Here is an 18,277-nt window from a genome sequence, read left to right on the forward strand (position 1 = left end):
TTTTGTTTTTTGTGTTGTATTACTAAGATTTCATATTGTATTATTCTTGCATAGTGTTTATTACCAGCGTTGATGTGTTTTTGTAGTATGAATGTCCAGCACACTGGCCATACAGTAAAGCCTAGAGCTGAGTAATATGGCCCTTTATTATTTAAACCTCAGCTAGGTACTCTAGACACCGAGCTCTAGATCTGGAGGCCGCAGTCGTCCAACGCTCCTCACAGGTTGCTTTAAAGACATTGAAGCATGAGTAAAATGCAGAAGAAGTTTTCCTACGGGGGGCAGTGAAGTACTTTATTGTGCCAGTCCTGGAACATCAGCCATTGTGTGAGGCATAAAACCCAGGCCACTTCTTATTTGATTTAGTAAACTTATAACAATCGAATACAACAAAGGCACTGCCTCAAAATAATTATACACATCGTCATTCAGAATTTCATCAATATAAAATCATGGGGATTCAGCGTGCTACAGCTCTCTTCATGTCGCTCTCTTCTCTAACTGTTTCCATGGAGATCGCTGAGCAAAGACGCAAGCAGAAACTGAAAAAAAAAGTACTATAGAGTGAACAATATAAGCAAGCGAGGTGAGTCATGTTTGTGACAGTAGTTGGTTTGCGCGGCAAATATTAGTTTGGCAACTCAACTCATACAACACATGCAATACAATACAATACATCTCTTATTGTTCTCTTATTATTAAATATTGTTGTATTGTTCACTGTGGACGTTCTCACTCACTCACACACCCTGCTTCTTTTGACCCGGGCAATTTTACCAATGGAGAAAAATGTAATGGCTGGGGAAAAATTGTGTTCAGTTGTGCCAGCTCATGGCATGAACCATTTTATGCGATTCATTCAAGTCACATGGGACGCATATCATTCAAGCTAATTTTACAAAGTTATTCAGCAGCAGTTTTTCAAGGTAAGCCATTACAGCTCTGACATAATACACTCACAAGACTTACAAGCACATTATTACATACAGTACTTATCTGCTCAATACATCATGGGTGTCGTTTCCCACACACCTTGAACTGGGAAATGAATTAGAAATGGACACAAATAGTTACTCAGTATAGCTAGAGAACATGGTCTGCAGTGGACATGACATTTCACTCCGCTTAAGTGAATGTAATATGTGCAGTGAACTACACAGCCAGCACTGTTTGGAGAGTTGAATGAAAATGAAATCTTTTTGACACAGGGCCTCATTTCCTAGCAGATCACTCCGCCGCTGTATAGCTTATAACCAGGAAGCTGATGCTGCTCAAATACAAGTTTTAACTGCAAAATGGTTATATTAAAAAAAATGATTCAGTCAGCACAGACATTTATATCGGTAGGCTGGTGTTATAAGTGATTTGCCTCATGTGCACTGTGCTTGGGTCAGACTGTTTTTAACGCAAGCTACTAGTTACCACTACTACTTCTCGGCTAGTGCTACTAGTAAGCACTAGTCTAGCACCACTAAACTCTTTAAATATAAGGACTGCATGAATGAAATATATATACAGTATATCTCCAGAAATCAACAACACTGGATAATTAGGAAATGAGGCTAGACCTAGTGTCCAGAAATTATTTGACTGTTATGGTATTAGAAACAGGATTTGTTTTGCTGCCCTTGTAAGGTGGATTCACAAAGTGATTACACAAAATATACACAATATAGACTGCAAATCATGTGAGGCGAATAGCCACGTAGTGCAAATATCTCTGTTAAAAAGAAGCTGTTCATGTGGCCGTAGGTTCTGGTCTGGAGGAACCGTAGCCTCCTGCCTGAGGGGAGCGGGTCAAGGTGGAAAGGTGGCTTTAAGTACTGTGCCTAAAACACAATAGCAAGCTTTGGTTTGAGCACAGCGTTCATTGGCTAAATCCATGTAAACCATTGGCCGAGTCTTGACTCTTGACCTAAATCAGAGTTGTAATCCTATCGTAGGCTCTTTGAAGGGATTTTCTCTATCTCATTACACAGTTTGATAAAAGAAACAGCTTCACACTCAAGGCACAAAATACACACATTTCCTTCAGAAAAAGAAAGAAATAGTAATACAAATCATGTGCTAACGTCTGATGTGTTTTCCCCTCAGTGGCATTTAAACAAACTGTATGTATTGAGTAGCCTGCTCCCCACATGTCCATGCTACTGTCTTGTCAATATTGTGCATGCCTATCATAAGAGTAATTGTTTATGGCAGTAGTTTTCTCTGGAGCAATAAACAAAATCTTTGAAATCCATTTAGCACGGATAATGTAATCAGGCCAGCGTTGGAGCGAGTGAAAGTAGCCCGAGGCGTTTCAGAGCGCTGTACACTGTATTGCCCTGGCTTCTGTAGCAACTAAAATGATAGACCAGACGTGCAGTGACAATCCATACTTACATATATCTAATCTATTACGTCGTCAATTTCGTTACAGCAGGCCTTAAGTATTTTAAACACATGCTACACAAATATTATATTTTCCAGCGTTGTATATTCTCTAGGGGCTATTTGGAGCACTGCAAAACTGCCCGTGTACTGGCCAACTGTGCCGTGTGGACTGAACTCGGTATATCTGCAAAAGGGAAATTATTTGTAAGAAGCTATAGCTCTCATCGGGTACAGTGTCAGGAACCATCTTAAACCTACAATGACAAGTTGCAACCCATATACAAAATATTAGTTATTAGTTACAATAAAAAAAGGCAACATAGCCCTGTTATAATGCGCAATAATATAATACAATATTTTCTCATGGACTTCTGTTGTTTTAAGGCGTTGATCAAGTCAAGACAAATTACCAAAACAATTTACAGCATTTTTAATTAAAGGCCTGCAACCCACTGAAAATGGTCTCACGACAAACAACTTTTAGTTCCCGGTTTAGCTGAGAACCAATTATAACTCATGGACATTTACAATGCTCTGAACAGTGTGTGATATCAGATTAAACACAAAAAATTTGGTAATGTTTGACCAAGCATGCAGCAAGAATATATTTCTTTATGGCCACGAGTAGACAAAGTAGTACAAAATAGTACTGTTCATCCATATTTGCTTTGGGGACTCAGATGTCCATCTCAAATGTTACATACAGAGTGTCTGTGAACACTGGTTTATGTGTGTGAGTGTGTTTGAGTGAGAATGGATGGAAATCAGCCCAAGGCAACAAAATCTGACATGCTTACATGCATGTACCTCATGTTCTTTAACACGCGGCTCCAACCCGACAAATAACACTGATGGTTTACTTCAGGTGTAGATTAAGTGAGTGAAACAAAGTAGTCATTCCCCCCCCCAAAAAAAATTAAACATTCACATTTTTGTATTGCCCCCAGTGTAGTGGCTTCTTTCTACATCTACAATCCCTCTACATGTTTCTCCTTTTCTTGGCATTTAGTGAGGCCAAATGTGTTAGTTAGTGATGCTTGTCTATCATACAACATATGTAGTATAGGCTCCATTCTACTGCATAGTCCTTTCAATCCTCACTCTGGATCCTAACCCCGACCCACTTCGCTCATCGGTGTCAAAGAGATGGCTATTTTAAGACTTTGTAGTCGAGACTCCACATTGTGTTTTTATTCTCACTCAAACTGCAGACTGGAATCACTTTAATCACTCCTGCTGTTTCTTGCAGCTCGTTTTAGATCTAATTTGTGGCTTTTCGCCTGGTCCACTGTGTGAGAGCAATTAGCTTTCAGTCATACGTTAACTTTAAGTTAATGAATGGCTGTGCCTGTGATTCATGGAATTTTCTATTACATCTTGAAGGGAATTGGCCTCCAGTTATTTTGAAGGCAACACGATATGAACCTAATCCTTCTCAAGACATATTAACATATTGGACTTTCTCTGACCCACATTTTTGTTGCATAACTTTGAAGAATGATAAATACAAATGATAATAAGTTCTTAGTCAATGTGGTTTTAAAACAACAGACTCTGACACGCACTAACTCCTACAATGTTTCAAAATCAGTGACTTATCAACGAAAGAAAGAAACGAGAAAGAATCGAGAAAAGCGCTGTAATAGCATTTTCTCAAGATTCAGCTACAGGACAACACGAGCCAGTGCAAACTCTTTGTGCCAGTCCCAAGCCAGTACAAATGTTGAGGGTTGCATAGGAAAGACATATTATCTACAGGTGAAATGTCAGAGAGAACAGAGAAGGCCAAAGCATGGGAACATTTTGTTAGTGTGAAATCCTTGTGGCCATTTGTGTCTCGGACTAAAATAGTGATATGTGTGTGGTATGTTTACAACAGTTTCATAACATATTGTTCCTTGTCGTCGGTCCAAGTGCTCTCCCTTGTGCCCCCATAGGCCTTTGTCGGGGCAGGGAGGTGAGATGGCCTCCTGTTCCCTCTGACCATCTGCCACAGAGCTGTCCACACAGAGACAATAACCGGGCGGCCAGAAAGAGCCAGGGAGGGCCGTGGGCGGAGGAAGGACACTCAAATAAGCCTGCTCATAATTATAGCCCAACACCTCTCACACAAATAAAACGGCACTTGGGAGAATTTTGTTCATTTTAGGCATTTTAAAATAGCTCATTGCAAAAAAAAGCACAAAGGATGCTGGCAGTGGTATTTTGGTCAAGCTTTCATATTGTTACAATGGCCTAATGTCCTTATACGGAATAATTCTGGTCCAATTTGATTCTCATTCCACTTCTGTGAACATTTTCCCACAGACTATTAACTACATCAAGATGGTATTTAGTAATAAGAAATATAGTAGTAAAATAGCCAGTTGTAATAAAGCCCCGAAATAACACATGCATTAGAAAAAATATCTATATCCCTCCTGAAAATACTTTTTAATGTCAATATAGAGAAAAGTAACTTTAGTTGAATCACAAAGGTTTTACTAGTTGGTTGATGGCTTTTTCTTTTATCATTATTATTCTTGATGTAGTTTGTCCCCAGTTCCTTCTACCACTTCACTGGATGTATTGACTTCTTGTGCCCAATGTGAAAATATAAAAAGTAATATTGAGTTTATATTATAAAAGAATGCCATATTAATTAGCAGTCTATACACAAGATGATGTGTATAGACTGCCGATAATGGGAGAATGCAGGAGCAGGAGTCACAATAGTTGCCCCACTGTTTGGCAGAGCCGTAACCATCCCATCCCATGATGCACTGCACCGTAGCTGCGTTATGTAAGAGACTGTTCTGGTCTATTCTTAGCTCTACCTCGCTGAGAAAGTAACAGCGCTGGTTGCCGGAGAGTCAAAAGCGCACAGATCTGATGAGGCGGGAACCAGTGAGGTGCGAAACAGCGCAGTGGGCTACTCTGCCATCTCTTACCAGGGCAGGATGGCATGCCCAAATTTGGACAAAGGAAGTAGAGGTACACAGATGAGCGAGCAGTAGAGGCGGCGTTTTTGACAGTGGAGAAGAAGGAATTAATAGAACTTACACATTTAAAACATCTAAAATAAGCACTCAACCCACGTTGGCTTGAGAAAACTTAAAATGGTTGATGGAGAACTTAAGGTGGGTATTAGTGATTGTAGGATCCGGCTCGAAGGACCAATATAAAGCCCATATAAAGCTACATTTTTTCCCCCAACAACATCAGTGGAAAAAAAAAACATGATAGGGTGAAAAAGAATCAACTCTAAATCAACTGCCACCAAAGTAAAAAACTATAATCATAAAAAAAAAAAAAATCAACAATGAATATATTATATATTATATTGCCCTCTGTGACTATGCTCTGTCTCGATCACTTAGCCTGTAAACTGTCCAGTGCGCTTTTATGGACGCCAAATCCCATTACCCTGATGACACTGGCGGTCGCATATGGCAAATGTGTGTATGCTCCTGTGCTGCATCCTATGGGCAATACACCCCCCCTGCCACAGAGGACAGTGAGGGCATGGCATCTTGAACAAGCTTTATGTAACTATTTCAATAATACATTACCTGGTTGTTGTATACATATCATGGCGATACATACAGTATATTAGAGAGAAATATCCAACTCTTCCCTGCCGTCATTTTGGGTGGAATCCAAAATAAAAAAAAATCCTCCTCATAGATGAATAGGCCGCAGTATTTTCTTGTCTTTTTAAAGATTATATAATTTAAACAGGTATTTTACATTTACTTCTGGTCATACGGTACATCAAATTTCGAACTTTCTGTGCTGACATTTTCTTTCAGATTTATTAAGCCAGTGAGTCAGAGGCAGTGAGTGCAGTCCCTTATACACCTCAATGCCAGAACTTGGAAAAATGGTACTTCCTTTTAAATGCCAAGTGCACATTTCCGACACTCACAGAAATGGCCTTCGATGTGCACATAAGATGCTTTAGGCTGTCAAATGGTTAGAATAAAAGTAATGGGCAATTTGAAGCTGTTATTTCTTAAAATGTTGTGTAGGACTTTCTCTGTCTTGCGTCATTCCTATGTTATCTAAAGCAAAGATAGCAGTGTGAGTGAGGTCTGTTAAGTTTGGGAAATTATTAACATTGTTTACTCCAAAACAGACATGCTGTGACCACTTGACAAACTAGTCCTGACCTGTCTGGACTGGATGCAGCTTTGGGACCCTCGGGCAACGGCCTGACTGGTTCTATGTCTGCGCCTGTTTATTTTCTACTCTAGACAATGCCGCACACTCTGGTCTAGACCATGTGTCCAATCAGTCACTGCTGCCAAAAAGTCACACAGCTCCAAAAAAAAGAAAAGAATTGTCCACAGTAGATGCACAGATGAAACACCAGTCTGACTCCAAAGAAATGTATTCATTTACTATAGAAAGGGTATGTACACGTCCATCTAATGTAGGTGGAATGAACACAAAATGTTGTTTGTGAAAAGAAGAGGTTCTTTCAGAAAGTTGCTTCTCGCATGGCTGGTCTGCAGTTTGTAACAGTTAGAGTAGTTGTCACCAGCGCAGATGTATAAGTGAGTATGAGAATTGATTTTGACAGCTCACAAATTATCGGACCAGCTGTGAAGATGAAAATCTTCTCAGAATCGTTTTGATAATTTATTTTACTGAGCAAGATGACAGTTTTACTGGGCTTAACCAGTCAATGACAAGCCTTCGAAGATACTCTTTATAATCAAGAGGAAATGAAAGTTTCCCTGAATGTCACTATTTGTATACATGTTTCAATTATTCAAATTCAAAGACTGTATTATACAGGATTATAATACAGTAATATACAGTGCTGAAGACTCTTGAGAAATATCTTACTGTCTGAACACACTGAGACAAAAAATTAGTTAATATCAAGACAAAAACTCAAACCTGCTGTTTTGAGTAAAGTCAAGTTTATGTTAAACTACAAGGCAATGAGAATTGTTCCTTTATTTTGCCATATTTGATGTTTTGTTTGGAGGTAGGGGGTAATTTTTAGATTACCAATTTAATGCCTTTATTTTGCAAAAAAGGGCTAATAATGAATGGAGTTGCTCCAAGAGAACATACTACAGGACTGTTTCTGAGGTAGGGATGACTCAAGCTGAAGGACTTGGTTTCTTTACAAACTTTAGTTGTTCACAAAGCAAAGCACTGCCTGTTACTGCATTGACTGAAAACCCTTTTTTACTGTAAATAGTGAGACAAGCAGAAGAAATAATGACTTTAAACAACCTTTTGCAGAAAAAACCCTCAAACAAATGTGTGTTTCAGTATCTGGTGTAAAACAATGGAACTCTTTAGAAAACAATCTAAAATGTTCAAATATTCAATTTAAATATAAGTATAAACAGAAAATACTTCATTTGTATAAAGAGGAGTGTGAAAATTGTTCACATCTAAAGTTGATAACATCTGGTCTATAGTAGGTTATTTTGTTATATTTTGGCATCGGTGAGGCCATCTAATGTGTACATTTCTCCATATAAGAACGGGGTAGTTTATAAGATTTCTTCATCCTACTCCTGTTCTAATAATGGGATGTATTATTGCTACTGTTGTGTTTTGGGGATTTTTGTAGGTGTTCATGTTGCACTACCATGAAAGGACAATAAACAAATGAAAAAAGAAAACACCAAACCACAAACAAAGTCGTTTATTCTATTTGTTGCCAAGAAGAGGAATGCAAAGAGCATTATATTGATGAAACCAAAGTGTTACAGGTGTTATCAACACTGCAGGGAAAGCACAAGCGGCCCTCAGACGGCTGTTCACCTCCACTGTCATGGTTGAAGGTGGTGCGAAGAAAATAAAACCCGAAACGCAGGACTGCAACAAATACTGGTGGTGTTCAATAACTGAAGTAATCCAAAATAACAAAATTCAGAGCTGACAACGACGTGACAAAGGAAACACAGCGGTATAAATACATGAGGCAGAGGTGAAGCACATCAGGGCGGGGCAGGCAATTAAACACAAGGGACATAAAGCAAAATCACAAGGACAGAACACACGTCAAAATAAAACACAGGACCAGAGACAAGACAGCAAAACGTGGGAGCAAAAAACAAATCATGACATCCACCTCAAAGCCACCAACCACTCCTTTGAGGACAGAGAAGTTAAAATTTCATCTAAAGAAAAATGTTGGTTTGACAGAGAAGCAATATTTTTGTATTTATTATATATTATATATTTATTATATTTATATCCATGCATGAACAGGAAGGGCGGACTCAGATTTCACCACTGTACAGTAACCTCTGACTTGCGGCCCAGGCCTGGAGAGCTCTGTCATGTTAATGAGGCTGCAACTCAGCCCAGGACAGATCATCAATAGGCAGATAATTAGCAGTGATCAGCTGAGCAGGGCCGTTCAGACTGAAACTCAGGTGTGAGTTAGGTCGTTAGGACTTAGAACTACAATGACTCATAACTACAAAGATGTTTATCCAGAGAGTAGCTGTAATAGAGGGGAGGGACTGAGCCAAGCTAAACTCCTCCCGGTGGTCTTTATCTAGGCTGCGGGCTGAGCTGGAACTTTGGTGCGCTGACAAAGCCTTTTTGATGAGAGGCGAAATGTTCAACACCTCAGCTACAGAAGATGACTCAATAACCTGCATTGAAGATGGAAAACTCCTGTATGATTGAGAGCCTACACAGACATCTTACTCAAGATTTCTGGTTCATACATTTGCATAAAAAGTAGTCAAATAATTGTGCAACATAAATGTCATGAACACAAGCCTCACACACGAGCAGCTGTCAGATATTTGACAGTCCACAGCAAAAAAACATGAGTGTGACAGGAAAGAATGGTTTCAAAAGTTTGTAGTATTGTTTGTGACTTTTAACTATGCTTTTAATAGAATTACAATACACAGTCATGGATCACTATTATTTGTCTTGTCTACCCAGACTTCAGTGACCAGCTGCTGGAGGTGGTGGGTCTGGAGGGGGCGATAGAGATGGGACAGATCTACACAGGATTGAAGAGCGCAGGACGGAGACTGGCCCAGTGCACCAATGTCATCATCAGGTCAGTCTGTCCCATCTATCCTCGTCTGTCTCTGCCTTAGCCCAACCAGCTGTCTTCTAAAACATACATGGAGGGTAAAATGGTGTTTCCTGAGTGCTCTGTGTCCTCAAAAGCTGATGTTGAATTATAAATGTTGCATGGGCGACCTCCTGGGCACACAAAAAAAGCAATGCTCGTTTCTTTGAGCTGGTTTCATAATGTTGTGGCTGACGCTAATTTTCCAAGAACTGAGTTAAAGAGTATTTTGTTGTTTTTCACCCAATACACTGTTGGTGTAGCTGTAAGGGCGAGAACAGTGGTCCTAAACCAACTTCTGACTGCGTGTGTGTACAGTAGGCTGTGAGTTTGAACAGTGGGGGCCTGTCTGGGAATGAGTCTGATGGGAACAAAGAGTGCAGTGTTTGACCCTGTCCTGGCACAGTGTGAACAGCCTCCGGTGCCTCTGAGGTGTGTGTGATCTGACCTCCCTTTCTTTTCCCTCCCCTTGCAGGACGTCCCGGCGACTGCCAATGCAGATTGATGGTGAGCCCTGGATGCAGCCACCTTGCACAGTAAGTAAAAAGTGTACTTCATCACCAGCACAGTGACCTCATTTTAGGCATTGCCCATCATTACTAAACATAATACTGTGTAGAAACAAATTACATGTACCGTATTTTCCGGACTATAAGTCACTATTTTCTTCATAGTTCGGGTTGGGGTGCGACTTATACTCAGGTGTGATTTATATATCAAAATCTATAATCCCACAGTGTTTGTTACTTTCACACTGACAGCCGCTAGAGGCCGCTCTAGGCTTGTGTACCAGTATCTGCAACTCCTGCACCACTGAAGATTAAAAAAACGGTAATTAAGCAGCAGAAAGAAAGTTGGGCAAGAAACTTATGAGAGACTGGCAAAAGGCGGATGAAGAAAGCATAGCCACAGCTAGAAGAACGAGTTCACAAATGGGTGCTTGAACAACGTGCTGCCGGGAGAGGCTTGTCAACAGTGCAGTTGCTCCTCCATGCCCAGGTGGTTGACAAGGCTGGTGCGACTTATACTCCGGAACGACTTATATATGTTATTTTCTTCATTTTGCATTTTTTGGCTGGTGCGACTTATACTCCAGAGTGACTTATAGTCCGTAAAATATGGTAGATCTTATCTGTAGACTATGTTTCTGTACTTTTTACATTAAAGTCCATTAAAAGTAGGCTATTGCTCAATGCCTGAAAAGTGAACATTGCCAATAATAAAATAAGCCTTTTAATCCAAGCAACTTTTTGCTGTGTAATATGAAATACAGACAGTACTCTGACTAGCAGCGTGTGTCACCAGTTGTATTATCCCAATCCCTTACATATGTGACCTACTGTTAAACTGAGCAAAGTCAGATATCTGCTGTATCTTCACATAAAAATAGGATATAGCATTCATTGAACATTTCATTGTATATAGTATTATGAAAAGTTACACGGTGGCGGATGAGCCTAGGTCTGTTCACAGGCATTTACAGTGTGCGATGTAGCTGCTGAGGCCATAATATTTAAATCAATTCGCACTTTCTTATTTGTTAATTTTTCTATTCATGTAATTCTTCCAGATTCGAATCACACACAAGAACCAAGTCCCCATGCTGTTGGGTCCACCGCAGAAGACCCCATTTTTCTTCTTCAAAAAACGCAATCGGAGCCGTGACTAAAGCTACAGACTTCTACTTACCACGGAACTGAAAACACATACCCCCCCCCCCCCCCCCACATAGGCAGCTCCATAGAACACCACAGACGCTATGGATTATGAATGACCAAAACCATGTATCCCCAAAGGACTGTCAAAGCAAAAGACTTTTAGACCAAGCCCTGTGGAAGCATCCTCTTTTAGCCCCTTAAGGACAAAGTACACTACCAGTACAGCACTGCCCGACCAATACAAATACATGTACTCGTCTGGACTCCAATAATCAGACCTAAACGTGAAAGTGGACGTTGTTGTATCGTGAACTGGACTTGGAGTAAGCATAGACATACCTCTCTGTATAAATAATAAAGAAGCGATTGCTTGTAAGAGGCTGCACTGCGGGCTCCCCCCCCCCCCCTCTACACACACTGACAACAGCTGAGCAGAGGAGCGCCACGGAAAATGCCTCATCCATTATTGACTTGACTTTGTTTGTTGCTTTGATGGCGGGCGAGGCGCAACAGTGCAACACGCGAGGACTTGGAAGCCTCTTCAGCATCACTGGCCTAGAAACCTTTAAACACGGAGAGAAGGGTGGTGTAAAAGCCAGACCTGCAAACAAGAGCGATGCGGCAGGTGATGTTAGAGATGCGTGTAATTTACAGCGGTGATGGACTGACTCAGCTGACGCCCGCTTCGGTGAGGATGAGGTCGTGGATTGAGATAAATCTTCTCAAGGGTGTTGCAGCTGAGGTTTTATTTACCGGCGCGTTGACAGGCGGCTTAATATTATCTCTCACTTACACAGAGACTTTGAGTGCTCCTGTGAAATCCTACGCCTAATTACACTGTCAACTATCACTGTCCCCACTGCGGCCTGTGACACATTCATTATTTCTTTTCAGTACCAAAAATACAAACAATGGTTAAAGATGGACGTGTATCAAAGAAAATATTATCATGTTAAAGGAGGGGTATTATGCAAAATCGACTGTTAAAATGTTGTTGCCTCGTCAAAAACATACTGTGGTTTTGGGACACTTGCACATGTTTGAGTAATCTTTGAATATTCTATTTGTAATGTCACAGCGGCGGCGTATAACAATGCCCCTCCTGTTTGACTCCTCCCGCGGTCCGACCCGACCAGGAAGTGCTCTTCTTACCTTACGATCTCTGGCAACGCTTATCTTAGCCAGAACATCCACCAAAGCTTGTCCTCACCTTGTTTCACCAGACAGAGCTAAGGGAGAATTTGAATTTTTGTGTAAGTGTAAGAAGGTTATCAAGGTTTGAAATGATTACCAGTTACCTGCAAAAAGCATAATACCCCCTCTTTAAAGTTCTATTATAAAGAGGCAATAGGTCTCTCTTTATTACGAATGTATCTCACATGATGTTTCCAAAATATTGCAACTGATATTATATAAGAAACTTAAGTATATGTATATTTCTGGAAAGTAGGTGTAGCTCACATACTGTGCACTCGAATGTGTTTGAATTATCATTGTTAATGTGAAAGTCTTAGTTTAGAGGAGTGTAGATCAGTATTCTGTTCAGAGCTGCTACAGTCACTCTCTGAGGGGCGTCGTCTGTGATCTGTAAACTGGGATACAGTGGGTGACAGGGCAATTTGTCTTTTTGCATCGTCACAATATTAGGATCCAGTGCAGTAATTGCAGGTCCCCGAACAACAACACATTTTCTTAGACTTTTCTTAATGCCAGAAAAAAACTGTGATGGTCTGATCTGTGGCACTGTGATTAATATAAACTTTTAAAGCTTCACATATTGATATAAATTAAGTTATAGAGACAAAAAGCCTTTGGTGTAATGCAGTCACTACCCGCTATCTTCGCTGACATATTTCCATTTTTTTAATAAATATAGTTTCTAACCCTTTGCTGAAAGAATTATGGAAAGATTGAGCTTTTAGAATCAATCACAATCAAATTCACTTTGGTTAAGTGCAGACAAATATTGCCTTCGTAGCTGAAGCAAAACCGCTTCCTATTTCAAAGTGAATAATTCCTGCCATGTTAATTTCCCTAAAGTAAAACTATAATCTGATATGACAATGTTTTTAATTATAATGAATCTTCTGATGGATTTTCAACATCGGACTGTTTGACTGTGGAAATGGCAGCAGAGAGTGACTGTGCAGACGATGTAATGGTACAGTAACCTGAGCACCACTGTGGGGTCAAGACGCTCCGACCCTGGCTCCCTTTAAACACACTGGGACAGCGACCTTCCACCCAGGCCTCCCCCAACGCATATCCACTTTTTCAGTATTCAAGGAACAATAATATTTCTACTCAAAATTGATGTCTAGAATCATGCCTATTACCGTTAAAGCACTTTGTAAACGCCTTCACTGTGGAAAAAAGCTTGTTTTTATTGGGGCCTGGGTGCGAGAGACGCCAGTGTTAAAAGAGTGCATGTTTACAGTAATTGCAGTTATCGAAAGAGTAGTTTCAAGCGCTATATTACCAAGTGTATATATTTGTTTATAATATTTTATCTTCATCACCGCATGCCTGCTAAATCAAAGAGTGAACAAAACAGCGTGTGTGCATCCAAATATTCATTTCTTTGCTTTGCTAAATGTGATATATTTATAATTTGTTGTGATTCTATTTTTTGCTAGCATGTTCATAATCATGTAGAGTAAAAAAAAAAAAAAAGACAGGGAAAATAAACTGTCTTTGTTGGAAAAAAACAAAAAAGAGAAAGTGGGTTCGTACAGCTGTCTGTCTGTCACAACTTGTGTGTTTTACTGCAGGTCGTAAAGAAGGAGCGCGTGTCAGAACTCAGGTTTATGACTGCCCTTTGAAGAGGTTGGTGGCCCCAAAGTCAATAGAGCCATCTTCATAACCTTTATAATTATCACATATTTGAAACACAAAGTGGACAGGATTGGAAGACTATTGACAATGAAAACTCTGAGGGGATATAAAAATGCACAGATTTTGGAAAGCTGATTTGGACCTGGAGTTTAAAACCACAAGCGGAACACTTTGCTATTTATTTTTTTGCTATGAATTAATTTATTAGGTCAGGACAGTGCATGTCATGTTGTCCTGCCCCCCAAAACACATGCTCATTTATCCTGGTCCCAGAGGGAATTTGTTAAGTTACGGTACAAGTCATGACTTAGGAAAGCTCTCAGTAAAGATGTTTTTATTTTTATTTTATAGGTATTTTTCATGATTTGAAAGGATCTGCAGTATTGTTTGTGAAGGCTCTCATTCATCCTGCTGTATTGTCACACTTTTACATTCATGGTGTACCGTATCTCTCCCGGATTTTTATATGGTGGTTGCAAAGTCACACTGATGAGTCAACAGAGATGTCCTTGGGAACGGGAACATAGTCATACCTGTATGTGTCATCACTCAAAAGACTACTCCATTCAAAGAACTACTTGTAATTGGTGTTCTTGCTAAGAGTGACATAAAAGTCCAAGCGGAAATATTGATTGAAAATAAATAAAACAGCTGTTCAATGGAAACTTTTGGAAAAACGGTAATATGTTTTCAATCAATAACCAGTTCAGATGTTTGCCCTGGAAAAAATTCACACAAAAGACGAATATGTTTGGACAGTGGTTGCTCTATGGTGGAAAGGGCCAAAAACATGTAGCAAGGCCAACTCTGAGTCAGAGTTAAAGTTTGACATGTCCTTGTTTGTGAGGATGATTTCTAGAACAAACCCTCAAGTAATAATCTCCAAATCTTAAAACCGTCATGCCTTTATTCCTGAATCCACTTGAAACATTGTCCTTGTTTTCAGACAGTTGGTGTGATAAACCCAATGTGTGGCTGTCCCGTCTCTGCTCTCGTCCACTCTTTTGGTGAGATGACACTGGCTGTGGAAAATTACAAGTGTCAGACGCAGCCCTTCAGTTGCCACATGCAAGGCTTGAGGACTTTACATTCTTCATTGTTTGGCAAAAGGCAAAATTTAACAAATGCGACATTATATTGAGACACAGATTTACCATTTCAGGGCTCAAAATGATGAAATGAGGACCGTTGCCATAGTGATCCATAGTAATGAGGATTTAAACTGTCCAATCTTTGACTAGAGAGCAATAGGTCAATATGTGTTTATGGAAAAAAATGGGTAATGCCTTCTATGTCAACAAAAATGAATGATTTACTTTGTTTCTTTCACAGTACATACACTTGATTGCTTCAGCGTTTCGGATTGAGGGTCAAAACAAATAATAATAATGTAAAAATGGCTCTCATTTGGCTCCTGTTGCCTTGCGGTACCTGCAACATTCCCTTTATTAGAAAGTGGAGACATTATTCAATCACAGTTGAAACAACTGTTGTGCATAAGATTATTATGACAAATAATATCCACAAATTTGTCATAGTAATCTTATTGACTGGGTCCACAAAGGTCCAACAGGAGAACTGCTTTGTTTCTCACACAATGACTCGCCCAGAGAGTTATGCAGGGCCATGCCCTCTGTGGGAAATTATAACATTAACGTAACCTATGAGCCTCAAGGTGATTCACCCATTTTCATCTGTGTGGATCTGTACTATGTGGGACTGCTCACCTCCCACTAATGCAAAGATAAATGTCCCCTGATGCTTATCAAATTACCAGTATCGAGTGACATCACAGGCCCATATAGAGTAGCACATGGATTCACAATTAAATAGAGGCCGAGGAGGGACACTTCTGTCAAATGCATTACAACAGTTACATGTGGCCTGAGGGGCTTGGAAAAGAGAGGCTGAATATTGTGTCGGGATTGACATGGGTTCACTATGGGACTTCGAGCTGAGCCAGGGTCAAGGGCATTCTCTCTCCATGTGATTGGACAATACAATAATCAATAGGAGTTCTAACAGTCAATTATTGTGGGCAGTTTTGCCCTGGAACGTTTCATTGACCAAAGTGAACATTGGGCAAATATCGGCTCAGAAACGATACATCTACTGAACAATACTACTCTATCACATACACTGCCAATTACAACATCTTTAGGATCCTAAGTCTAAGTGTCCAAGTGGGTAAAAACTTTTGCCTTGCGGTTGACTCTGGCACTCTGTTTTTTACTAGAGTATCCTGCCTCGCCTCTGTTAGATGGTGGACACAGGTGGGACGTGAGCGACTCAATTGTAACCGGGTACTGCAGGACTTTGCTTAAGTACCTTAAAATGGCTGGACCTACTGAAAAAACTCACTGACTTTCTTTGTAAGGGACATATGCCTACAGAGGGCATCCAAGGGGTAATTAGCCCCAGGGCAGGTGTACCACGTCAGCATGTTCAGCCTGGAGTAATACGGACGTCATCTGCTTCCATGAAGCCTAAGCTCTACTAGTGACCATCCACAAACAAACAAAAGGAGTAGCAACACGCTGCATGGTTTACAAAAAAGTGTCCATTGTGCACCCCGTGGAAGGGCTACTAATACTATGGCTACTACATCTATACACGCAAAGCTTTTATACATAGAAAATAATCTCACTTTCATAATTGCTATTTGTTAGACAAGATTAAAAATATACATATTCCACAAAAAAATAAGAAATAGGTAAATAAATAATCCCTAAAATGTGAACAACTAAATCACCAGCTATGAATTTTGGCCTATCTTGTTTCTTTCAATTTTGTGATTAGATCCGAGAAGAGCCCATCAGGCCGGTGCCCACTTGTGATATGATTAGTGCTTTATAACCCACAGTGTAATAATGTGCTGCTGTTAGCACGCCCTGATAGTAGCAGAGCCTTTACATTATCAGAGTGCAGATAGTGTTTGTGACTCACTGATGTTCATTAGGCGACTGTGAGGAAATCTGTGGTGACAATGGCTGCACAAACAAAGCCTCAGGGAGACGCACCAAGACAACAGCTTCACACCGTCAACATTAAAAGGACGGAGAGGAGTTTTACAAATGCACGTCCTTTTGTTACGCGCTACACAAATAACATAATATACAGTCTTTTAAGAATTTATTTGGTTCTTTGTTGCTTTTTGTTTTCCATAAACTAAGACTAAACCAGCTAAAAGAGTTTCTCAATTGTTTTACAGTACAGTAATTTTACAGCTGAAATACAGTATGTTCCTATTCCCTGTAGTTTTTAATTACTGTCTGCCTTTTGCTAATCAATGATATGTCATTTGTAGCCTAGTGTGAACTTCTGGGCTCCTGGCGAAATCCCCCAATGGGAAATGAGGTCTTGATCTCAATGGGTCTGGTTAAATAAATAAATATGATTAAACAAACTCTAAAAACACAAGACATAAGGCACATATAGTTGAAAACCACCTTGGACCAAAAAACAGGATCAAATTCAGAAGTGAACCACGTGCTGTCTTTATTGGACAAATCGCATTGATACCAGTTGAATAACTTCATTTTTTGAACCACCAGTGCATTGCAAATGTTACAGAACTGAGAAAGTATTGATGAACACACCATTCCCCAAGTATATTTTTGTGTCTTGTTCCATTCGCCAAGTGCTTAGCGGCAATTAATGAAAGCCAGTATATTATATAAAACTGGGGTAATGTGCATAAGAAATCATTTAAATGAGAAAAGTGGAAACAACGGAGCGGCTGTTTTTCAAAAGCAGTCTCCCTTTGGCATGGCTTCTTGGTTTAGGCGGTTAAGATAACAAGGCAGGAATTAACTCCCAAAGCTATTAATAGACTGCAAGCCACATCTTGTCTCAATAGCCAAGAGAGCATCCAGCAGACTGTAGAAATGGATTCGAACTGTATCTTCGAAAGTTTGGACAGATGTTTGGGAGGAAATGGCTAATTTGAAATCCGGACCAACCCAGTCTCTCACTTCCCACCCAGTCTCTTCTTTCAAATGTAAAATGTATCATTGCTAGGATGCCCAATATGATTTTAAATCTCATTACTGCATATGCCCGCTTTTTTATTTTTGCGATATCACCCTGCCAACTTGTTACTGCACTGGAATAACCCAAAGATGTTACATGTGTTCTCTCTTGTCCAGTCTCATAGAAAGTTGGGATTAGCCTGTTTAGCTCTGTGACAGCACTGACCTGGCCCCTCATGTGTGACACTAACCTTTGACAGCGGTGTGAGAGGGGACAGCGGAAAATTACCCTCTTCTCTTTCAATGAGGATATACTACACCCCCATCCCACGCCAGTCACCCCCAGTGAGGTACTATGTATAAACAGCAGGTCCCCTCTGCATATG

The 18,277-nt window shown here is 40.1% G+C and overlaps 1 protein-coding gene across 4 annotated transcripts in view; it reads left to right on the forward strand.

Moving 5' to 3' along the window:
- The window catches only part of dgkg (diacylglycerol kinase, gamma), a 67,829-nt gene extending 56,715 nt beyond the window's left edge, over positions 1 to 11,114 (forward strand). For all 4 annotated transcript variants that reach the window (XM_079563129.1, XM_079563130.1, XM_079563131.1 and 1 more), the window contains 3 exons: positions 9,292 to 9,412; positions 9,903 to 9,963; positions 10,998 to 11,114. In XM_079563129.1, the coding sequence (XP_079419255.1) occupies positions 9,292 to 9,412; positions 9,903 to 9,963; positions 10,998 to 11,096 (281 nt within the window). In that variant the 3' untranslated portion in view covers positions 11,097 to 11,114. The remainder of the gene's footprint in view (positions 1 to 9,291; positions 9,413 to 9,902; positions 9,964 to 10,997) is intronic.
- The last annotated feature ends 7,163 nt before the right edge of the window (positions 11,115 to 18,277 follow it).

The sequence above is a fragment of the Gobius niger genome, assembly GCF_951799975.1.
Source record: "Gobius niger genome assembly, chromosome: 9".
Classification (NCBI taxonomy): domain Eukaryota; kingdom Metazoa; phylum Chordata; class Actinopteri; order Gobiiformes; family Gobiidae; genus Gobius; species Gobius niger.